This window comes from Syngnathus leptorhynchus, chromosome 10 (assembly GCF_054491065.1).
Source record: "Syngnathus leptorhynchus isolate UIUO chromosome 10, UIUO_Slep, whole genome shotgun sequence".
NCBI classification, from domain to species: domain Eukaryota; kingdom Metazoa; phylum Chordata; class Actinopteri; order Syngnathiformes; family Syngnathidae; genus Syngnathus; species Syngnathus leptorhynchus.
In genome coordinates, this window is record NC_141204.1 from 7,358,241 (window position 1) to 7,382,753 (window position 24,513).

The 24,513-nt window shown below is 42.5% G+C and overlaps 3 protein-coding genes across 7 annotated transcripts in view; 2 read left to right on the forward strand and 1 right to left on the reverse strand.

Moving 5' to 3' along the window:
- On the forward strand, window positions 1-10,823 carry c10h10orf71 (chromosome 10 C10orf71 homolog). The gene has a single exon (XM_085922992.1). The coding sequence runs from the start codon at window positions 153-155 to the stop codon at window positions 10,233-10,235; it is 10,083 nt and encodes a 3,360-aa protein (XP_085779118.1). The 5' UTR covers window positions 1-152; the 3' UTR covers window positions 10,236-10,823.
- Window positions 10,824-12,140: 1,317 nt separating this feature from the next.
- Window positions 12,141-18,862, forward strand: vstm4a (V-set and transmembrane domain containing 4a). The gene is made up of 8 exons (XM_085922319.1): window positions 12,141-12,284; window positions 13,608-14,057; window positions 16,642-16,695; window positions 16,786-16,893; window positions 17,020-17,053; window positions 17,133-17,281; window positions 17,701-17,765; window positions 18,347-18,862. The coding sequence occupies exons 1-8, from the start codon at window positions 12,236-12,238 to the stop codon at window positions 18,497-18,499; spliced, it is 1,062 nt and encodes a 353-aa protein (XP_085778445.1). The 5' UTR covers window positions 12,141-12,235; the 3' UTR covers window positions 18,500-18,862.
- Window positions 18,863-20,261: 1,399 nt separating this feature from the next.
- wdfy4 (WDFY family member 4) overlaps window positions 20,262-24,513 on the reverse strand; it is a 34,187-nt gene continuing 29,935 nt past the window's right edge. For all 5 annotated transcript variants that reach the window (XM_085922048.1, XM_085922051.1, XM_085922049.1 and 2 more), the window contains 8 exons: window positions 24,396-24,501; window positions 23,208-23,365; window positions 22,914-23,072; window positions 22,148-22,327; window positions 21,820-22,002; window positions 21,201-21,297; window positions 20,546-20,675; window positions 20,262-20,462 (listed from right to left, as the gene is read on the reverse strand). In XM_085922048.1, the coding sequence (XP_085778174.1) occupies window positions 20,399-20,462; window positions 20,546-20,675; window positions 21,201-21,297; window positions 21,820-22,002; window positions 22,148-22,327; window positions 22,914-23,072; window positions 23,208-23,365; window positions 24,396-24,501 (1,077 nt within the window). In that variant the 3' untranslated portion in view covers window positions 20,262-20,398. The remainder of the gene's footprint in view (window positions 20,463-20,545; window positions 20,676-21,200; window positions 21,298-21,819; window positions 22,003-22,147; window positions 22,328-22,913; window positions 23,073-23,207; window positions 23,366-24,395; window positions 24,502-24,513) is intronic.

A 24,513-nucleotide genomic window follows, 5' to 3' on the forward strand; every position in this document is an offset into this window, starting at 1 on the left:
TTTGCTCCAAGGATTTATTCGGATGAAGGACAACTGAGATGCACGGCTCCTTAGCCGGGACCCTGAACTCAGGATCTACAATGAAGCATTTTATGAGTTGCTGAACGACCGTTTGAGTGAATGACTCAACTCACTGTTGGCAAGCCTGCATCATGACATCAGTGAAGAAACGCCGCTCGAGCCGAAAGAATGGTGGACATCGAAAGCAAAGCGACGGAGGTTTCAGTGACACCTCAAGCGGTGGATCCTTTCTGGATGAGACCGACCGTGAAGTCCGTAGTCTCACTGATAAAGCCTTCAGGAGTCTCTGCATTGGAGAAGAGGCCGTTTATAATGACTCCGACCTGGGTCCCTCCTCACCTTGCGTCCAGAGAGACCGACAGCAGGCCTTCAGGCAGAGTGGGCCGGAGAATGAGAATGGTGACAGGGAGGAGATTAAAAGAGCAGCTCATGAGAGCTTCAGCCTGATGGTACAGCAGTTGGAACATGATTTGATCTATGACGGAATGTATGGGGCAGAGATGAACAGAAATCCACAGTGGGATGTTTATGGAGATAGAATACAAGGGAGGGTTTCTGGCACATTCCAACAGCCTTTAATGGAAATGACCCAGGACGATAGATCTCTTGAAGAAGACCCACTTAGTTACTTTAGCAACGGTGCCACAGATTTGAGTTTGCAGCATCGAAGAAGCCGTTCTAGAGTTTCTTCACTCATCAGAGCATTTAACTGTGAGGATGGAGCAGTTATGGAGGATCAACTCAGAGAATGGAATGATGAGGCACGCTGGAATCGACCAGATATGATGACCATGCCTTCAGCATATCAGCAAAATTTTACCAATGGTCATTTCGCCATGGTTGGCCAATTCTCATCCCAGGACACCAACCTTTTCTCTACTGAAGCAGCTGCAATGTCTCCCATGAACGCTGCCTCCTCTTTTATGGGATTGTCTCACGATAATCATAATATGATGACACAAGTGGACTGTAACACCAACTTCTTCATACACAGCGAATTCAGTCCCTTCAGAATATGGCGAGACCATAACAGGTTCCAACAAGGTGAAGTCTCGAGGTATATGCACAGTTCAGAGTTCCCTAAGTGGGACCAGATACCCATGTACAAGGAACTTTCACTGGAACCCCAAATGAATGGTTCTCCTATGTTTCAAAAGAGGGGTGGAAAACACCACAGGACTATGATGGCCCCTGTGGTTCCCAAGCATCCTCTACAATCCATTTCAACAGCCACAAGGTTCCAGAAAGCATCTGCCTTGGAGAAGCGCTGCGAGTCTGAGCAGGCGGTCCATTATCCTCACAGGATGAGGACACGGAGTCTAGGAACAAACAGACTTCCATCCCAACGGCCATTAACAGCATCGCCCATTGGAGAGATGTCTTATAATGTTCAGGAAACACTCAGCTCTGTTGAGGCCCTACATCAACAGATTAAAATAATGACAGAGCAAAACAACAATACGAGGTTGACAGCTAAGAGACATGGACCTCTTCAGAGTGATGACACTCTATTTGGGGTCACCATGGAGCGGAACGCTGCAAGCCAGAACACCAGTAGCCTCTCCAATGTTGGCCAGCTACTTTTGCCACTGGTTCCCATGTCCCAAGCAGAGCCACAAGAAAGTAGACAGGATATAGGTTCTCCTCACATTGTAGAACATCCACCAGTGTGTGCCGAAAACAGGGGAGCCACACCTGATGCAAGGATGTCAAGCTATAAATCTAGAGCCAGCAGCCTCCTCTTCAATCTCAAAGACAACAGAAAGAGAGTGAAAAGTACATACAGTCCTACCAAATTTAAAGGCTACGAAACAACTGAAAAAAGCAGAGAACCTCTTCTGTGGGAATCCAAAGACATTGTGATTGATATACCTGAGTGTCTACAAGCAGACATTCAGGAATCCAGCTGGACTGATGAAGCCTCACATATTCAACCCTATCACAGCCCCAGACTTTTTTCTCCTGGATCAGCTTCTCAGTCCAATACAGGGCAAGTTTCAGACTATAAGATGGCTCAGAGACAAGATGGAACAGTCCATCAGTATGGGCACATACCTGAAAATTACACCAGGAATCATTTGACTACTAGTTTCAGTGAAGACCTGCCGTTATTTTCGCCCTATAAGCAGGACATGGCTGACACTCAGGTGGGAGCGAAGGTATACACACATAAATCGTCTTTTAACACCACAGACATGAATTGGCAAATGGGTGAAAGCAGTCAAATATCTAGGGAAGGTGCCGTTTTGAAAGAAATAGATGTGAGGCATTCCGTTGAGGTGGCTCAACTAAATCAGAGCAAACACAATCATAGCAATGTTTCAAAGGAAAAATGGAAATCTCCAAATACCCCAAATGCAAATCAATTGGCTCTGAAAGCAGTTGTAGCTCCATGGAAAGAAGACACTTCACCTTTTAAAGAAAAACACCAACATGCTCAGGCAGACCAACAAGCTATATCTGCAAAGCAGATCAGTCCACCAAGAAACGATCACAGAAGAGAAAGTCAGCAGGACACAAATAAAGAAGCCAAGAGAAAACCAGAGTGTAATATTCCTGTTAAAGATCCAGACTTTTGTGAAAAAGACACAAAAGAGAATTATTTACGACAGAACAATCATGGAAATGGACATAAAGAAACTGGCAAAACTATGCAAAATCAAGAAATAAGTCAGAAAAAAGTATATCCACAAATATTAAAGGAAGAAAAGCCAAAAGTCGCTGAGCAACAGAACACATCAAATAGCCAAAACAATTCATTATCAGCCAGCGGGAGAACAGAAAGTATCCACCAAGTGAAGGGTGGGCAATTGATGGAGGTCATGGCTGGGCAAAATACACCTAAAGGAATACAATCAGAGCAAAGACAATCTAAAATTCAGCAGTGGGATCATTTGCATCCCAAAGACACATCTGCTTTGTGGCAGACTGGTTCAGCTGAAGCAGAACTGGCGCAACCAGAAAAGACTGTTGAAAGAACAGGAGTTAAGGTCAAATCAGGACAAGATGAAGCAAAAGAGCAAAGAAACAAGCAGATAAAAGGAAAACAAAAAGACAGAACCAATGAGAAACCAACAAGAGCTCCAACTCAAGTTGGAGATGGTAAAGGAGAAAGCAATTATGGAAAAGCAAAAGCTGAAGAGATGAGAGGTGTGCAGAGTGAACGAGTCCAAGCAGAGCAAGCCGACTTGGAGGAACTTAAAGGCAAACAGAGACCATTCGAGTCAGTTAGAGCTCAAGCATCTCAAAAAGACAACATCATACTGGATGAGGTTGAGGAAAAAACAAATAGAATTGATCAAGAAGGAGAACAGAAAATGTTAGAGGAAGTCAGAGAAAAAAATGTTCAAAGGGACGAAACTGGACAAAAGCAAGTCAACAAGGAAGAACCTCAACTACAGGCTAAAGCAGAAGACGAAATGGAAGCGCGCCGTCGAAAGGACAAGCAAAACGAAAAGACAGCTGAGAGAGAATCAAAGGTCACTGCTCAACCTAAAGAAGAAATACATGAAGCCAAAGAGAAAAATGATTTTGCCAGAAAAGCAGAACTGGCTAAGATGGAGCTGACAAACATGGAGCTGGCAAAAGTAGTACTAGTAAAACACCAACACACAAAGCAAAGATCATCAAAGCCCACGGCAATCCTAACAATGCAGCATCATGTCAAGAGTGAGCCCAATAAAATTGACCGTGTAAAGGTTGAGTTAGCCAAAGCTAAAGCTGAGCTCGCAAAAATAAAGGAGAAAATGAAGGAAGAGCAAAGTCTGAGAGAGAAATATGGCTTTAGTGATTCACTTCCACACAAAATGACACCAGGGTCAAACATTTCTTCAAAAGATGGCAGCGTAACTCCATCAGCAGTGTCACTTGATGTTGCAGAAGTTAATACCAACCAATCAAACGGGGACAACACCACAGTCAGTCATGAATCCAATAAGGACAAAGTCACCCCTAATAAAGGTAATGAGAGCCCTTATACCTACAGCGAGTCATCCAAAGAATTTAAATTATCTCAGGAAGACTATTTACCTCCTTGTGTAGATAAAACAGCAACTGGTGATGCAGTTTCTGATATTGGAAAGGAAGACAAAATTAAAAAATTGGAATCATTTTATCCCGACTTCTATTCTTCTGCTTCAGAACATTCAGAGCATTCAGAGTCTGTTCGAAATCCCGAAAGGAAACACAAATCTGAGCGTCTGAAAGCAATGCCCCATAAAGAGAAAGCTCAGACAAAGCAGGAGATTCTTACTTCCAAAGTAAAAGCTCATGCTGAGAAAGAGATTTCAGCTCTGATGGAAGGTTTTGCTTTACGGGAAGTCTTCACATCTAAAAGCACCGCCAAACCACTACCAGCTAGTCAGAATCTTCATTTGAAGCAGAAACCTCCATCGCATGAAGTACTCAGAGACCAGGGAATCTCAATATCCAGTAATAATGCCACTAAACATCAGATGGAAGCATTAGGAATGGAGGACAAAGCTCCTCCCAGCTTTGAAGGAATAAGCAATCAAACTGTCAATCAACTGCAACAGCTACTTCCCACAGAGCCTAAGAAAAGCAATGACCCTACTCCAGAAATTGCACCCACAGAGATGAAAATCATACCAGGCTATTCTGCGAGCACAAAGAAGCAAACAGATCATCATGAAATCAGGTCACCAATACAAAATAAGGATCAGGAATCAAAGTACAGTAAAGAACAAACAGCAGTAGAACCTGACGAAAACTCGGAAAAACTGGAATCGGAATCACTCATTTTCAAACCAGATCCACCCGTCAACAACATGAAGCAAGATGCAAGCAAAGAGGGAGTAGTTCAGAAAGACTTTGTCTTTGGACAGATTAAGAGCTCAGGGGCAGAGGACAATTTAAAGATGATGGGAATAATCGTGACTGAAAAATTGGACAATGAAGAAGGTAGTGGTGAGCCTGACACGTCCTTCCTCAATTCAAGTACAGAAACAAGTCAGAAGAGTGAATGTTTGATACATATTAACTCAGGACACGCAAAGGAAACTCTTCCCACAGAAAATAAAACTCAAAATGAAGTTGGTATGAATGTTCATCATGAAGAAACCACAAAGAAAAGCGGCACTGTAAATGTGACTGAGAAAGTGGCCTCTCCCTTGCAGCAGTATTCTAACATCAATGCAGGACCCCAAAGCAAAATACAAGTCAAAGGACCCATGCCTGGAAAAGCTGTGACCCCCACACTCATTTTAAGTTCTATAAATAAAGCAGCAGCCGAAACTCAACTCCAGGACGTAACGACATCGGAAATGGCAGGATGCACACTCGAAACCTTTGACACGGCAAAGAACTGCCGAAAAGATCAAGATGAAATTAAAACCAAAGAAATGACTCCACAATTAAAGCACGTCACAGCCGAATTAATAAACACAGGAATCGATTCAAACCAGGATTCCAATAAGGCTGCTGCAGAAACTCAATCTCTCACACCGTCACTGCAAGAGGATATCGCACCTAACATAAATCCATCTCTAACCAGCCACATAGAAAATGAAAGTGCACCCCTACTGGAAGAATATAGAAATGACAATACCACTCCGCAATTAATTAAGACTGAAAGCATGAATGCATCTTCAAAACACAAAGAGTCAAACATGGGAATAATGAATCAACTCGAAGATGTTCACATAGACAACATTGTCATCAGCGTCATACCAGCAGCAGTCAAGACTGACAGAGTGGAGAAACATCAGAGCACAACTGGCTCTGATGTGGCTGCAGTTGAGGAACATCAACATCAAGCATCAGCTAGTGCGGGAGAGACCATGAGCACATCAATCAAAAATCAGGAAACTACTTCAAAAGACTGTGACGAGCCAAAGAGAGAGAAGTTGGAAGACAAACTGAGTGTACAAGATGTTTTAGCGAGTGTAAGAAAATTGGCTGACTCATTGAAAAACACAGATCGAAACTCTCGCATGAATACAACAAGAGAAGACAGGGCACTTACTCCACAAGCCAGTGAGGGAGACTACTTCCAAGTTCAAGGAATACCTGGAATATCATTTGCAAATAATAGCACACACACAGATGTGTCCGATGTTTCAAAGGCTTTGGAACATTCCGACCAAGCATCGGCTCAGAATAAGTCAGCATCTTCCACAGTAAGTGTTGAAAATGAGAGCATGCGAAAACACGCAAGGGTTGCACCAGATAAGAACCCTTTGACACATAGCGATCGTCCCACAGAGGTACAAAACTCTGAACAGTTGGCCACTCCCAAAACGGTGGATGTGAGAAAGCAACAGTCGGATTTTAGATCCGGTTTATCAGTAAGGGAAAGACATAACGCAAGAATTTCACAGCCAACTAGGGAAGAACCAGAACTGAAAGCGAAACCAAAGAACAGAGTGTCGACAATTCCTGAGATATCAGCCCTTGCAGACTATGCTAGATTAAAAGTCATTGTTCCAGAAGACAGAGAAAATACAATTCAGGAATTCCCTCCTCACAAGAAAGAAGGATTCTTTCCACTGATACAATCTCGTCATAGCAGACGCCCAGTATTCACTGCTGAGCCACAAGAGCACTCTGTGAAAGACAAAAGTGAGCCAAAAAAGACAGAGATTAACACCAAAGTCAGCAAAGAGCCCAGACCGGTTGTGTTTCCCATAACTGAGAAAGAGCATCAGCGGACAGGTATGTTCAAACTGGGAGAAAAGGACAGACGAGAGAAAAACACTTCTGATGTCAAAGACCATGAAAGAGTTATGGAAAATCAGCTACCACAGTTCACACAGAGAAAAACAACACCTAAAGATCAAGTTCAAAATGAGGTCAACAGAGAAGCAGTCCAAAAGGTTGATGGACAAATAGTTAGTCATCAAAGCAATAATCAAATGCAAGCATCAAGCCACTCTTCCTCAATTAATAAAGCAAGAGAAGGTCATCAGTCACAACCACAGAAACTACTTGATACTCCAAATCCAAATGAAAAAATGTCACGTTTGGCCTCAATTGATAGTTTGGTGCTCAGGAATAAAGGCTCTTCCACAAAATCCAATGTGGAGCCAATTTTTCAAGAGAGCGCTTCAAGAATTAGAAATGTTATAAATGAAGACACAACACGAGAAAGAAAATTAGAACAATCAAGAAAAGAAAACCTTGACACTTGTCAAGAAGAGTTAAAAGACAAAAGACAGGCGCATACAAAACTACAGCAACAAGAAGCTTCCAAGAGAAGGGAAGCTATAATTGCAGAAGACATCAAAAAAAAGATAGAGGAGAGGCGAGCTCTCATCTCAGAAGAAAGAAAACGAGCACAACGAGAAGCAGCATATTGGGAAAAACTCAAAGGAACACAAAGGATGGGGGAGGAAAAAAAGGGAAAACAAACAGAAGGCACGAGAACAAATCCAGGAAAGGATGAAAAAAGGAACAAACAAGAAGGTGAAAACACACTTAAAGCCCAAGAGGAGAAGCAAGGAAACATCTCAGTTGGGCAGAGATACAGACTGGAACAGAGACAGGCAGAGAGAACTCCTCAAGATGAAGAGCAGATAAGAGCCGTGCTCATAGAAGAACGTCTAGCCAAGAGGATAGAGGAGAGGAGACTTGCGGAGCAGACGAGGATCAAAAAGATTCAAGAGCACCTTAGAGATGAGCAGAGGAGAGAAAAGCAAAAAAGAGCCGAACAGATGATGCGTGAGAACAAAGCGACAACGTGTGATGATGAAAATCCAAACACCAGTGTCAACTTGAGAGAGGAGGAGCTGTCCAAAGATGAGAGGGTGAGTGCACCCGAAGAGCAGATAAGAGATGATGATGATGTCATGGCTAAGATGGAAGAAGAATATTTAGCAGCTCAAAGTGAGATATCCTCGACCGGTGAGGAGCAGAAACGTGCATCGCGGTTGATGGATGCTCTTCAATACTACACCATCACCGCTACAGATAGGAAACCCAAAGAAGGACAAACAGACTCCCCGCTACCCCTCCAACAAAATCAACAGACCTCTGTGCCTGCAGAAGAATCTGGATCGCACAGAAGGTTACCCAGGCCACATGCTCCACAATCTCCTGCTCCTTCTCTTCCACGCTCCAATACTTCCTCCCCAGCACTTGGAGGCAAACCCTTGATGTTTAGAGTGAAGGATAACACCAAAGGTTCTTCTTTCACTAAATCAGTTAAACCACGCTTTCATAAGAACTTTACAGAAGAGTCCAGAGCGAGTTCACCGATAGAAGGAAGAGCAGAGAGAAGAGAGGATGAACTTGAGGTACTGAGGCGTAATACCGGTACGCCCATCAATCCTGACGCAGTCAAAGGATTAAACCGACTTACTCCTATTAACGAATCTTCTGTCTCTCAGCCAGCATCTTCCTCACAAGATCACTCAGCCCCTCTTGCACATCACAGACCCTTCTCCAGGAGAAGCATCGCTCTGGATGACGACGACTCTCGATCGGTTATCAGTAACATGTCTGAGGATCTACAGAGTTTTGCCACCAGTTCTGCTGACATAGCAGATTTGAGAGGACTGTATGATTACGAGAGGCCGGTCTCAGCCTGCAGCTTTAGCAGTGATATGTCCCGTTTGGGAAAACCTCCAACTGTTCCCCCAAAGAGTGACAAAGCCTTGCGCAGGGCACAAAGACTGACAACTCGTAGGATAAAGAAAGAGGTGACGCAAAGCTCAGCAACCAACCCTGCGGAGAAAACACAACAGGAAGCCACCGATAGGCCTGCTTCTGCCTCCACCGAGGTACGGTCCTTAAACCGCCATGCCGTGGCTTCTCCGCATTTTGCTCCTCCCGTCTCCCTCACCCATGCGCCGACATCTGGGCCTGGCTTACCCTCCACACACACAGAGAACCTACGTTCACGCCTCGCTTTCCATGCCTCCCCTCATACCACGGCCCCCGTCTCCCTCCCTGTCACCTCCCCTCATGTCACTGCACCCATGTCGCAGCGAGTTGCGTCTCCTTCGCCTGCACCTGTATTTCACTCTGTCACCACTGCTCATCCTGCCACCCCCATCTCCCCACCCATTAATGCATCTGCAATTTCCTCTCCTCATTCCATTGCACCTGGACTCCGTTCAGTTCCATTTCCTCATGCCGCCACCCCTGTGTCCCTGCATGCTGCCTCCACTCACGTAACCTCACCCACATCACATCATCTGGCCTCACCTCATTCCACTGCATCCTCTCACACCTCTGCCACGTCATCCCAGCCAGTAGCTGCTCTTCATACCACCGCCTCAGTGACACATTCAGCTGCCTCTCATGTCCTGGCCCCCATAAACAATCCATCCGCCACTCTTCATGTCACCGCTTCTCTCGCCAACCCAGTTGCATTCCCTTACATGCCTGCCTTTGTCTCCCATCCAGTTGCCAGCTCTCATGTCATTGCACCCATGACACTCCCAGTGTCCTCCCCTCATGCTTCTGCCCAGATTACCCACACTTCTGCTCCAAAGACAGTTCAACATGTTCCTTCTTCTCCCACTGTCCATTATGCTACCCACTCAGCTCCAGTGACACAGTACCATGTAGACTCAAGCTATCCCCAGTCTTTTCCCCTGACTCAGCGCAAGGTGTTGCAAGACCCTGGCTCTGGCCAATATTTTCTTGTAGATGCACCCGTCGAGGTGAAAATGAAGACTTTCTTCGATCCCGAGACGGGAAAGTACGTTCAACTCAATGTCCGTGAGTCTGGCCAGAACATCTTTCAACCTCATCTCCAGCCTGTGTTGACCCAGCCGCTATTCCCTCAGCTGAATTTACCCCAACTGCAGCTCAATCAGCAACCCGAGCTTCTCTCTCATAGTTCTCCGACTGACATGCCTTTTAGACTTTATAAAGGCTTCCAAGCTTATCCACAAGTTTACAAACCCCAAGGTATTGCCGCTATGCTTTCCCACAGGCCATCCTCAGGAGTTTCAGTTCACGAGGAACCCTATTTAAAAAATAACTGCAACACAAATCAATCCAATGAAAGCGGTCGCAAATCCAGAGGTCAACATTACAGCCCAGAGCAAACGCCGTACATGGATACTGTTAATGACACAAACAAAATACAAAACACTGTTTACAGCATGCAAGGATCTTTCCCAGAGTGTGACACAAACAACCGGCTTGCAGGAAGTCTTTGTGAAAATGATAACCCAAGGTGTCAGCCGTGCGATATAATATCTATGAGTGAACTGGATGACTTTATGGAGATGACCGACTGGTGAGGTATTGGGTGGGGGTGAAAAAAATAATTGCTTTGGTGTTGTGGTGAGCGTCAGCGTAAACAATGCAATAAAGTAGTATTTTATTTATACAGTGATATTTTTCAGGTGGATAAAAAAAAAACGCCTCTTGATATTTTAAGTTTGTCTCTCTGAAATGCTGTTACATTGCTTATGCTTAGATTTATTGGGATAAAGCTTGTGCTACAGAGTTCACCATTCCATTGTCCTTTATGAATGTGAGATGCTAAAGTAGCTCTCGATGTAAACGCTGTCATAGCACAACTTTTGGTTTGTGATGCATGTCTTGTGATGCCACTGAAGATTCTACTTATGTAAAGCACCGTTTAATGAAGCTGTTGTAAAGTGTCAGACAAAAGTTGCTATTTAATTGTGGAAGTTGTGTTTTGCTGTGAAACAAAGCAGTGTGGGATGTACGAAAAATACACTCGACTTAACAAAATAACGTTCAACCAAATGACTACCTTTCGGAAATCGCCTGATTGCTGCAGATTTCATTTTGTGACTTGAAAACACAATAAATGCAATAAGAAGATATTACTTGTTACCTGTTTTGACATTTGAAATATTCCCTGGGTCTGAATGACTGAAATTAAACATCTTTTCTGCTGATTGCGTTCAACAATTATGAAGGGCTGTTTAGAGTGCATTGATAGGTCCTTGGAGAGTTAATAAACAAAAGAAATATTTTGCAGCGTACATGTGTTGTCATTTTATTTTTGCATGGAACTGAACCAAATGTTTGAATCCTTGCCTACGATGCCAGTGGGATCTAATGACAGAATAAAAAAGTATTTTCTTTGATTTCCCTCGACTGACAAATTCAGATACAAATGAAGGCTGCTAGAACCCCAAATTCCTTGAGTGCCAGTTAATTGTTTTGAAATTTGTAGCACCGTATCTTAAAAAAATCGAAATTTTTGAAAATGTATTCACGTGTACGGATCACTACAAATGTGTTTTGCGAGTCGTTTGTTCAATAAGGGCCACCACTCCTGCCCCGTGAGGTCAAATTTGAACTCGGATTGATTAAAGAAACAGTCCCAGTATAATTGAAGGTAAATCAGATGGCGCTACTGATTCTGAAGGTCCTGGATGAGCTAGATTGACATGGCCATATGAAATACACAAATACTACAATTAAAGTTGGATGTAAATGTAGGTCATTCCTCTTGACAGTTTATTGAACCTGATGGTCCACAGCTGCCTCCAAGTGAAGGGGGTTCCCCAGCACTCAGGAAAACGAAGCTACCCTTACATGCTTTCATGCATGTAATTAGCAAGAATTCATAACAAACACTGACCACCCACTTCCCTCCAACGCATAATTCCATTTGGCTTTGACTGTATTGGAAGCACCAGCAGAAGCGTCCGCCTCAGCAATTCAGGCCGCCCAATAAAGCAGCAGGCCTCATTCCGCTGGGAACGTCTCTCAACCACAGCCAGAGACAAGCCCATGCCACTCTTTCCAGCAACCAGACGGGGGAGAAATCCCACCACGGCACAAATGCATCATTACCACACGCGTGAAACAAAAACACAAGGGTCAACATATTTAACTGGCAGCATAACTAGACAAGTAATTACGGATGATGGAAATGCACATTCAGCACTCTTATGGTATACGCTTCTAAAAACGTTGCGATAGACACGTGGCTTTGCACCAAACCACCAGAGAGGACCAGAGCAACTGGGCTCGTAGGGTTTAAGGCCTTGGCCCAAGATGCTTGACAGGAACTCAGGAAATGTCATTTCCTACGTTTAGCAGGACAGCGAGAGAGCAGGGATGTGAGAGCGAGAGAGAGAGAGACTACTGGGAGAACGAGTGGGAGTTCCTAAGTGGGAACAGAGCAACTAGTGTTTCATATTACTGCAAAAAGAAGAGAAAGAGGGGAAGAGTTAATGTGGCCCAAGGCGGCGGTGGATCGCTTGTTTTAGCGTGCTGCAGTATAGTGGGTTTATGGATTCACTGAGAGAGGACAATGTACATCTCTGTAGTGCTGCTGGTCCTGACTAAAGCTCTGCTCACAGGTAGGTTTGTCATGTTTATTACAAAAACAAAATAGTGAGCTTGCATGCAGCGAGTGCAAAAAATGCATCTGCAAATGCGTGACATGAAACCTAAAATTATAGGTTTCGTTACTTTAAGATATAAGTAGGGGGGGGAAAGAAATTACTGCAGTATGCTGAAGTTGAACGAGGTCATTTCACACTTCTGACTAGTGATGTGATAAAAAAAAAAAACTTCCGTCAACTCAGTAATATATTGCGTATTAGGTTTGTAAGAATCTACTTTGTTGCCATTCTTGTTGTATTCAATTTGTGAGCATGTACAAAAACTTCCATCAACTCAGTAATGTATTGCGTATTAGGTTTGTATGGATCTACTTTGTTGCCACTCTTGTCGCATTCAATTTGGGATAATGCACAGATACTCGGGGAGATTCCCAAACTAACCAAAGCAACGCTGGGTGGCATCTGGTCCATGTTCTCTTGTTGTTGTTGTCTCTTGTTTTTTCTTTTCAAGTCTGTTTTGGGCTTACTATATCAAGCAGATTCCTTTTTTTATTTCTCTTTTGGCTCACACATCTTGTGTCCAGACTCCATGTCTCGAGCAGACGTGAGATGCCATAACTGGCTGCAGAACAAAACATCACTACCTGCCGGGAAGCAAAACAGCAGCACACGGGGGAAATGTTTAGCAGAGGATGGGGCCAAATTTCCCTGGCTAATGATAGAAAAACATGACGACTTCTGATGGAGCGGTGTGAATCTGGGTGTGCATGTAAACAAAATGCTGCCATTATGTTGAACTGGGAGAAAATCAAAAAAGAAGAAATACAAATGATCAAACAAATGTAAACAAGGACATGAGATGAAAAGATATCATGGGGCTCTCTGTGTATCTTTGTTAGTACAACCACATTGTGGAAATTGGCTTTATTTTAAATCCACAGCTTGCGCTCTTTAAATTTTTAACAACCGCTGTTATCCACCATCCAAAAAAAAACACCCCACAAACATGTAAATGTTTTTTTTTTTTTTTTTTTGGGGAAGCTAGAACAGATTATTAACGTTTCCCTCCATTTTAATGGGTAACAATGTTTTGAGTTCAGAGCATGGTCAGTGGATTAATTAAAGGCAAATTTCAAGAGACCACAGAATAAATTTCTCTATTTCCCTATAGAATTATTCATTTTAAAAATTTGTATTACATCACTGGTCAATTAAAACTTGAGAATTAGTAACTATTTTTTTAACATTAAAATGAACTCTATTGCATACAAACTACTTACAAATTCAAATGTGATCTCTCTCTTAGTTAATATTTGTGTTTTTATGTTTTATCAACAGAAATATGTTATGCCCTGAACGTGACTGTGATCCCGGCGCCTGTGGTCTCAGCAACCGAGCGGGACAACCTGACACTGTCCTGCCTGGTATCTCAGAGAAAGAACGGCAGCAATCTTGTCCTCCGCTGGTTCTTCTCCCCTCTGGATGCTCCCACCCCTGCACCTCCTTTACCTCCCCCATCTCCTTCCCCCGCTGCCCCCGAGCCCTCCCAGGTCCTCATAGTCAAAATGGGCATCAAGAAAATCAAGCTGTACGGAAACTACACTCGTCGCTTCCCCCAGCCCAAGTTTCGTCTTTATGAGCTAACGGAGGGAGAGGTATACCGCTTGAGGATTCTAAACGTGACTGGGACGGACCAGGGCTTCTACACGTGTCGGGTGCACGAGATAAGAAAGTACAGGAACATATGGAGAGCATCGGCTAATGGAAGCAGCACCACACAGTTGACAGGTAACTAAAACAATTGCCTTCTGCGTGAGAGAGTTTAAGCCCGATAACACCAGCTGCAAATTCTGTCCTCCAAAGGCCGAATTTGAAGGCCACATGACGCAACTTGACCCCACGCACCAGCAGTGTATAACTTCCCTCTGCCTTCAAATCTGGCCTTCGTTCCCCAAGTGAAGCTCGCTTTGTGTCACACTTTTGCAACTTTTGTTGTATTTTTCTGGTAGTCTGCATGCCCTATGCTCCAATGCTGCTTCTCACAGCTCAGTTTTACAACCACACTTTTGATTGTCAAGGAGATATCGTCGTGTGTGGTGTGCTATTTTGAAAATTGGTTAAGATGAGGCTTTCTGTTCTTTGTGGCTTGGCAATAGAACACTGTATTGGATCAGAAATGCTTTTGCTGTTTTCTGAGATCTAAAATAAACATGAGAGGCAGGATTTATGAGAATAGGTGTGTCTTCTCACATCGCCGTCCTGCCAAACCCCAAGATGACTCGATTGTGGCCTATCCCAAAAAAAAAAAAAATTAAATGAATGGACCAACTAGGACCTTGAGGTTAAGAAGAAAGAAAAGCTGTACGCTTGTAAAATGAACTGATTAGAGTTAAGTGTGTTGCCATAGCAGCAGTTAGCAAAATCAGACAAAAAAGGAAATGGATGGATGGAATTCTTCAAACAACTAACAATAAAGGCGTCCTTGATATATCCATTCTGCCATTCAATCGACAAAAACTTTGAAGACACAATCATCTTTTTTCCAGACATTTTATGTGACTCTAAGAGGACTGGAATGGGGGAAAAAAACTATCTCAGCCCCAATGTGAAAAAATTTGTTTCTAACAAATCTACTGAGTGGCAAGATGGTTGTTGATGTCATGTTCTCATAGTAATTAACGCGAGAAGCCGAACGTTCATCACATTGCAATAAAAGTTCAACCATCTTCCAAACAGTTTCCATCATCTCCGTCCCAATACGCACATTATATATAAATCAAACAATCTGGCGTGTCGGGTTCGATTAAAAGAACCGTCAGTTATCAGCATCTTTTTAATCATCAGTTATTTCTGGCAAACAAGTGAAGTCAAACACAGAATCCTCATGCACAGAGCCAAGAGAAACTGGAACGGAGAAAAGGGGGAATTCTGCTGTCATTGAATGGAAAACTTATTGTCTGGAATACCAGGGCATCCCTAAGTACCACAGACATGAAATCCATGGTACGGAAAGAATCAAACATTGAAAAAAGCAAATACAGTGCTATACTGTAGCTTGATCATTTGTGTTGAAGCTATGCCCCTCCCTCAATGTGTGTGTGTGTGTGTCCCATTTCAGTGGTATTTCCATATAAAAACAATGAGCTCACACAGCCAAACCACACGCAACAATATCACTCTGTGAATGAGTGTGAGCAGAGGTAGCTTGTTGCTGAGCTGGCCATGTTCACCAACTCCAAATAACATGACTTCAGCGTTTTGAAAGCTCCTACAGGAGAACGTTCAGTTTCTCACCCAAATTCACAACCACGATAAAGCTCAGTGATTGCACACTAAATTGTTGTGGTTTGATGCAGCCGCAGTGTTGTCCGTCTATATGACAGTCTGTTACAGCTCTTTTGCATACTTTTGGGCACTTTTCAGAACATTTGCACAACGGAGGCATCTGCCAACGCCCTGTCCTACATTCAGGCCAGTTGCCCCACTGACCACAAAGCCACGCAACCGCAGGCATCTCTGACATTCACTCGCCACAGAAGCAAACAAGGGCTGACATTAAAAAGGAAAACAAATTCAAATGCTAAATCTGACTGAATCTGACTGAATCATAAATTGGGGATCTCCTCTGTCTGATGGAAAAAGACTGATATGGAACACTGGAACATCGGCCCCCTGCTCCCCCCCCCTCTCTAGCTACGCCAGTGGGTGATGCCAAATTGTGTCAACATTTAAGAATCATTAATAATTGCTTTTAAAAAGAGGGGCAAAGGCGTTTTTTCTTTTTTTTGCAAAGCCAGATTTCTTTATATACATAGGCTCTCCAGCTGTACCTAATAAAATGTCCAGGAAATGTAATTTGACTAAATGTATATATATTTTTTTTGCTCCTGTGACATTTATTAGCGCCATATTCACATGTGACAAGTCAATCACAGTTGATATATTTTACGAGTTTATGCGGCGTATGCATTTAAAAGACATATTAAAAAGTCATTAAAGAGTGCTTAGGTTAAGTCATTTATGTACGTAGCCTGCATTCATTCTCCTCAACCTTTTGCTAAATACCCCTGGCCTGTTCACGCCACATCATTCATTGACACATAGGCACTGCAACGTCCTCATTCATTTATGGTGTGTGTGTGTGTGTGTGTGTGTGTGTGTGTGTGTGTGTGTGTGTGTGTGTGTGTGTGTGTGTGTGTGTGTGCACCACTCACCCACCATTTCAGCCTTTTGTGATATTTCTGGAAACCACAGAGGCTGTCTGGCCTCGAGTGGGTCAGTTTCTTCAGAAAACAGCAATTTACAAAGATGCTTAGTCTGGACTGTTTCTCCTTCTTAAATGTTTTTTTTTTCCTTCTTCTTCTCTCTCCAGTGCATTTTACACCAGAGACTCGTAGAGGTGAAGGAATTTGGCGTCTGTTATCAGGTATTCCCCCGGCCCTTAGCACTAATGTTATTTCCCCAACTTTAATGGCTGGTTTTTAATGTTATTGTTCCAATGCGTTTGTCTTACTAGACGTGAACATGTGCGCCGTGCTGATCTGCTCGCTGGGCTTGCTCTCCATCTTCCTTTTCACTCTCACCATCACCTTCCAGTACTTCTACAGGAGACACAGGCTGAAAGGTCACATCATTTACCATCTGCAAAGCACATGAAACAATACTGGATTAATAAAACCTTGAAACCAAAACACAATCCATTGCAGCACCTTGGACAACTTCAGACTTTTGTATTTTTGTTTCTCCACAGAAAGTTACCTTCTGGTCAAGTGTCCAGAGAGCAGGTACGATCAATGTGTCGTCATTAATACGAAACAAGACTTAACTTGTTATTCTAAGAGTCATCATCTTTGCTCCATGCAGCTCCGGAGAGACAGTAACCAGCTCCAGCAGTTCTTCTAGTTCCTCTCCAAGAGCACACAATAAATACAAGATTCAGAAAAGTGATATAAAAGTGGCATTAAAACCCCCAAAGGTGCCTGAGGAGCCACCACCACTCACACCACCTGCAGGTAAAAACATGAAGACAAATTGAGTTGTTTTACAAACGTTGCAAGACAATGGGTCAACTCAGCAAAAAATGGTTTTGCACCTTTGAATGTGAAGTAATGTCTGCTTCATAGTTTCCAAATGTGTTAAAGAATAGCAAGGGCAGGACTTGAGGCTCCAGCCCCCTGTGATGCTAAGAAACTGAATGAGAAGGTTAAAATAACAGCACTTGAAGGTATCATTAGAGAGGCAGTATAATTCAATTTGTAGCACCATGAAAACAACACGCACTAGAGAAAAACTGAGAAGGAAACTTTACACTCTTATTTGAGGAAAGTCCCACATCAAGAATTCAAGTTAGAAGCATCATCAGTAAAACAAATCAAAAGAGCTTACACATAAATAAAAAAAGATCATTATTGACCTGTTTTTGTTTTTGCAGTGCCTGTGTCTTCAAAAAGACCCCAGAAGCCCAAAAGGTCAAAGGTTCCAAGGAAGTCTGCCACTGTAAGTCTGTAATTTCAACATGTCCTCTTCTGATGTCAGTAATAGGACAAAATTAATTGAATCATTTTTAAAAGGCACTTATAAAATTATTGCATCTGAAACGTGCAAGAGGGAATATGTCTCATGACCGCGTGATTGTCTACAGGAGTTTATTGCTCTGATTTCATTCGGTTACGAGTGTGATAATTATATTTATCGCTATTGCTTCTCAAACACAATTATTTATTTAGGGTGCTTCACTGGTTTTATTTCTACAATTTAACTAGTAAGTTCAAACAGAAGAAAAGTAGAAGAAAAGTACTCCAAACACTTTGTTGTAATATTGACATCATAAATTAATTTTTATACAATTTTTAAATGTAATCATTTATTACATTTATTATATTAATTCTTGAGTTGAATTGATTATTTTAAAAAGAAAAATCAATACATAGGACTGTTGCAAACACAAATGCTGAGCAGGCAGCATTAGCAGTGCAATCGGTATTTTCCCCCCAAACCTGATCTACTCTCACGAAATAAATATGTATGCGGTCTTTTCGTGTTCCCCGTATTCTCAATCCCCCCACTCCCCTTGGCAGCATCAAGCACATAAGGATGACAGCCTGACATACGCGGAACTAGAGTTGGTCCGACCAACCGTGGAACCCCCAGCTTCGACCAGTCCAGACCCCGACCCTTCCAGCCCAGACACGGTGTACGCTCAGATCCTCTTCCAGGAGAAGCAGCTGTAAACACAGCAGCTCAGTCTGAACCCATGGATGTCTCACTACCTCCTGGAGAGGAAGCCATGATGTGTATTTATGAACATGCAATCTGACAATTAGCATTTGTTTCTTTGCGTGTCTATGAGCACCTGGTTCCAGTCCAACGCAGACATTTTTGAAGGGCCTTATTTTATTGTTTGCTTTGTCTGCATCTCTGGTCTGTGATCCAGATGTTCGTAAGAATGCTCTGTTATTGCTGAGTGGGGGCTCAGGAGAGAAATCATTGTCAGTGCTCCTTTTCCTCAACAACACTGCAACCCTCAGCTTTTCACATAATAGTTTACAGTGGAAAATCCCTTAAATAATAAACACCAATGTAAAATATACATATATGCCAATGTAAAATATTTGTTTCATATAAAAACTGTTTTTAAAATGATCTGCTGATTTTCCTGTGTCATATTAATCATATAATACATGAGCAAGACGTACAATAATTCATGCTACTATTTTATGGCATTTATTTACCCAGTCAAGGTATTAAAATTTCACATCAAATTTTGATTCCAACGCCGCAGATAAAACCCATCTTGATTCAAAGAAGCTTAAAAAAACAATTACTGAGATATGACTGTAAAGTTGTTTGGTTACCCCTTACTACTTACATGTACAAGTTCTAAATATCCCTGTGAAAGAAGTGTGCTGTCAGAGCGGATGTGTATGTGAAAGAACCCTGAGATAATTATTGTTATGATTTGGGGCCAAGCACATAAAGTAAATTGAATTGAACTGCGGATCACAGGGAGTCGATCCAGGCAAAATGGCCTCGGCAATTAGCCGCAAATAACAGATTTTTGGGGGGGGTGGTGCATGCATTACGCTCAAGCAGGCAAGAAAGGTGAAGGTCGTGAGGCATTTCCTGAAGGTCAAGTTGGAAAATAGAAGAGCAGAAAGAGTATGATGCACACTCTGTGAGTGGGAGAGTCAATGAAGATGAGGATTCTCATCATCCCCCACAGTTCGCTCTCGTCGACCAGGATGAACCTGCTAATGACGGCATTTATTCAAATTAGACTAATTGTAATCATGGTTAATAATTAGCTTTACAGTGCAGTATAATTGGGTTAGGCTACAAGATGGTTCTGCCTTGGCGCTATAATTTATTTGATTTAATTACTGTGAAGAAGCAGACGCTTGGACATCTCTATCATAAAACCAGCCATGTGGAAAGAATGGAGCGGCCGTTGTCTTTAGAGAAGGTCACCGGCGGCTCTCTGGGAAAATTACGATGACTATTTTCCACTCTATTAAGCTACTTCACTTAGCACAATTAGCTGCACACACAAAGGTTAAAGACAGAGACCTCCTCCTTTATGACGGAGGAGATCGCATGTGCAAGGAAAAAGTGCCACAAAGTAAAACTGAGGTCCTTTTTTAAAACGCTTTCCAACCAGGGGCCCATGTAAACTAAAAACTATCCAACAATCTTCCAACATCTGATTGGTTGGTTCGAGGAAAATCTATTGAAGCCAACTTCAACCAGCAAAACATATCTGTAAGGCTGACAAGTAATGTAAAAGCAATGCAAAAAAATAAAAGAATCACACTGGCCAAAATAACAAAAAAGAGGATGAGAGAGACCCAAAATTAATTAATAACACATTATTGGAAACTTATTTTGACCAGTAGAACTATTCACAATGTGGTAAAATGGTCACATACCACAAACATTTTGCAGAGCTAAACATTCGCAGCTGGCCTGCTGAGCTTTAAGAATTAGTGCAAATAGTCACCAATAACTACAAATCTTTAATTCAATTTGCAAGTCAGTATTTACATACAAAGGTACAGAACTAAATATTCACATCCGAGGTAAGGTTCACTACTTTTCAAGTCTTGAGGCAAAGATTGAAGCCACACATGAGCTTACTGGCAGGTCCAAGTGAAAACCCGACCCCAGGCGTCCCCTGCCAGCAGCGTGGCATGACTCCTACAAAAAAAAGACACTTTTGTAACCTACGCAACACAACATGATTAAGTCCACCGGATTTCAGTGTGTTATCATGTAAATACCTGGACACGGCCAACGCTGTGATAGCCGGATTAGTTTTGCTTCGATGCTGCGACGCAACCTGACTTCTATTCAGTTCCCGGCACAACACCAGACGTCTCTTCCAACGTTTCACCTGCTGCGAATTGCTCGCTATGGAATGATGACAATCAGTATGAGGTATTGCAATTAGTGATCAATAGACTGCCAAAGTATAAAAAAAAAATCCTTTAAATGTGAATGTGAAATGTTACGTTAAGAGTAGTCTAGGTGTAATTGGCCCACCGCAATGCTGGAGTGAGGTGAAGAGGGGCTGTAACCAACCAACGTATGCCAAATTGGATCTGGGTATTATTGCTTTCTAAATTATACGCTCACACGAACGTCAGCAGATTCACTCATCAGTGTTTACTGCCTGGATGTTTAATAACTTTATAACAACATCCTTCCTGCTAGCCCTAACACTAGCGAGGGATCTGAAAAAAGCACACGGCTTGCTCGGAGAGGAGCGCTTCAAAATAATCATCTCACACTTAAGGATTGATCTAATTAGAGGTGTGATTTCCGTGTGAAACTAAAGAGTAAAAATACTTTGGGTGCAGTTTTCCACTCCGCCACTCCCTTCATCTTGTCTGTTATAAATAGATCTATATCGGATCGTGAAGCGAGCGGCATTACCGGCGCTCTCTGCCAGCGCTGTTGGGTCTCGCCCTGGGGACACGAGCTCTTCTGGAGGGCCAGTTAATTGTGTTCTGGTGTACTCTCTCCTCCATATCTATTTGAAAGACACATAACGAGTCACAAAATCAGACATAATTCAACATAATAGCAAACACGCACACACGCGCAGCGGGGTACGCGCACTCTCCATAACTCAAGGTAATAATAAAGTAATAATACCAATTGTGCGCATGTGTTGGCATTGGCACCCGTTCCCTCGCGGGGGCCTAATTTAAGAGTTTGCAGTTTGATTGCAGCAAGGCACTATTATGCTTATATTAAACACACACAACCCATATGCTGTTATTATTACCTTGATGGACACCAACCTGAGACGGTAACAGCAAAGTAATGACATGCGTTCAAACACTAAGCTATATAAAGCAAAACAATAACTCTAATCTTGTACCTGTTATGGTCACAAAAAGTGCATTGACTCTCAATTGGAGGTGAGTGAAATTCGGGGCCATATTTTGTGCTACTGTTATATTTTATTTGAATATACTCGTTTTGGGACATGCATTATTTGTGTTCATCTTAGTTCCTTAAAGTGCTCTGTAAGTTGGATAATACTTGCCCGTATGATGCCATCGGCACAGCCGGTGACTACGACATTCCTGGCATCCCACTCATGTCGCTGTGTGAAGCTGACACAATGGATGTCAGCTCGAGGCCCACAGGAAGTGTCGGTGCAGGCCAAAAGTTGACCCTTCATCGTCCACAGGTAGAGCACAGGCCCAGCACATGACGCAATCTCACCCTTGGACAGAGCAGTGCAGCGTTAACGCCCTTCACAAAAATCGAGGAAATGCAACAAGCAGCTTCCCTTCCTTATTCGGTGAAAGGCGTGAAGACGTGATGGCGCTGAGCCAAACATAATATGACACGACTCAGGTCAGACTTACCGTGAGGTCATTTATAGCCACGGCACAGATGCTGCTTGTATGTCCCACCAGCTGTGTGATGTAGCTGAGCTCCTCCAGATCCCACAAGATGCATGTGAGATCACCGGAACCGCTCACCACCAAGCTATGGACCTCAGACGCAGTCATGCATGTCACCACATCAGTGTGGCCGTATAGCGGCTGTGGGTAAAAATGATATGCAGAACAAGGGCGAAAAAAATAAATCTGACATACATTCATATTGTAATAAACAAAGTGATCTCAAATCTGAACGAGATGAGTAATTAGTCTGAAAAGAAATACGCTACTGGAAAAGGATTTCAGAAGCAAATTAAAAGAGGAAGGCCAAAAGGACGATGTGTCTCAGATAAAGCTTTCTCAAATCTTTATTTTTCAATATGAAGCCAATTTAATTTTGTTTAATGTGGGTATGTATTTAGTCATACTCAGATTTCAAAATGTATTTGCTTTGCTTCCTTTTTCACACACTTCAATGTAATCCAAACAAGTACCAGCCATGTTTTAAAATAGGGACAAAATAACCACCAATATTTATTCATATTTAATTTAATATAATTTTTTGGTCACATTAGCAGTTGGGGGGGAGACATCTAGGTGGGGACATTGACAATATTATCATAGTTTAGGTCAAGTAAAATACTATTATAGTTGAGGTCAAGTACATTTTAAATGGGGAAATTCAAAGACACAACAAGAATGTTACTGTATGTTTAAAAAAAAAAAAAAAACACGCAGCCAGACTCACCCGTCTGAGTTTCATGTGGATGACTTTGTCCTTGTTGATCAACACATCCCACACACAAACCACGGTGCTGCTTCCTGCAGTGATGACGGTCGTTGAGTTGGGTCGGACAGCACATGTTGTTGCCCCCCAGGCACATAAACTCTCACACACGGCAAATGTCTTGAGGTAGAGACACGTAAATGCAAAAGAAATGAGGACACCATACTGTTATTGATGATTTCCATACAACATAGCATTGGATATGCAGTCGTTTCCTTTTGCTTTCGTTCATGCACGAAGACATGAAACAATTACCTTTCCAGTAGTATAATTTCCAAAGGTGCAAGTGTTGTCAGGGAAACCCCAACTGAAGGAGCAACTCAATGAAGGCGACAGGAGGAGTCGGTTTCTCTCCAGGATCACCACCTCTTTTTCCAAACACACTATTTGACCCACTGGACCTCTTGCTAATTCTGAAGAAACATCATAATGTTATGTGACAGGAAATGATGACAAAAACATGTTACCTAAATCCTATCATTTAAATATCTATCAATTTAATTTCTTAGCAATTATGACCTAGCTTTGACTTTAAAAAACAGGATTTAACTACGCTGAGTCAGCTCATGCTTATATACAATGTCATTTGATAAATCACAGATAATATCAGCTGCCAGATTACATCTGGCAAACACCGGTATCCTAGTTGGCTTCAAAGTTGCATGTTTGTGTGTGTGTGTGCGTGTGTGTGTGTGCACGCAGAGCTGTAATTGCTCCTGTAATTGACCTATCCGTACAAGCACAAATCATTACATCCTGTCACCAGCTCTGCACGGAAAATCCCCAGAAAGTAGCTAAGACCCGGCATTCCTCCTCCTATTCATCTCTATCTGCTTATTGATCAGATCAGACACTCTAAGATTTAATATGAAATGTAATATGCAGGAATCTCTCCCTGAGCATTTGCAGATTCATCTTCTCTCCCTCAGTGGGCCTGTAGGGATATTCAGATTATTAAGTAGAGCTCAGCAAAAGAGTCATCTCCATATCGTAGTTCACAGATAGTGCCTTCCTCGCCGTCCATAGCGTAAATTAAAATATGGATGCTCTCGCGCCGTTGCAACGATCCCCCGGAGACCGCGACACATCTTGTATACAATAATTGGCGTCAAACGGTGTGAGATAAAATAAAGGCGGGGAACAACACAAAGTGGTGGCAGATGGAGATGACAATAATTGCAGGCTATTTTATGGATTGTAACAATAACAAACAGGGCCCAAAATGTATGTGCGAAACCAGTTAAATTCATTATTATTGTCAATAATTTAGAATTCATTCTACAGCAGTTTAATAAAAATAAATTGAATGTATACTTGTTTTATTTCACTATTTTTCGCATCGTATGTAGTAAAGTAACAAAGGCTCAGTGGTCCAGTTTAAAGTGTGGAGCAGGCGGATGTGGCCCGCCGGCCACACTTTGCACACCGCTTCTTCAAACGTACCTCGAAACGGTTGGGCAGTAGTCTTGAGTTTGTCAAGAGTGAAGAAAAATGGAATTGGGTGAGATGGTGATGGCACTTCTTTCTTCGGATGGGGTTTAGTGAAGAGCTATGGCGAGGA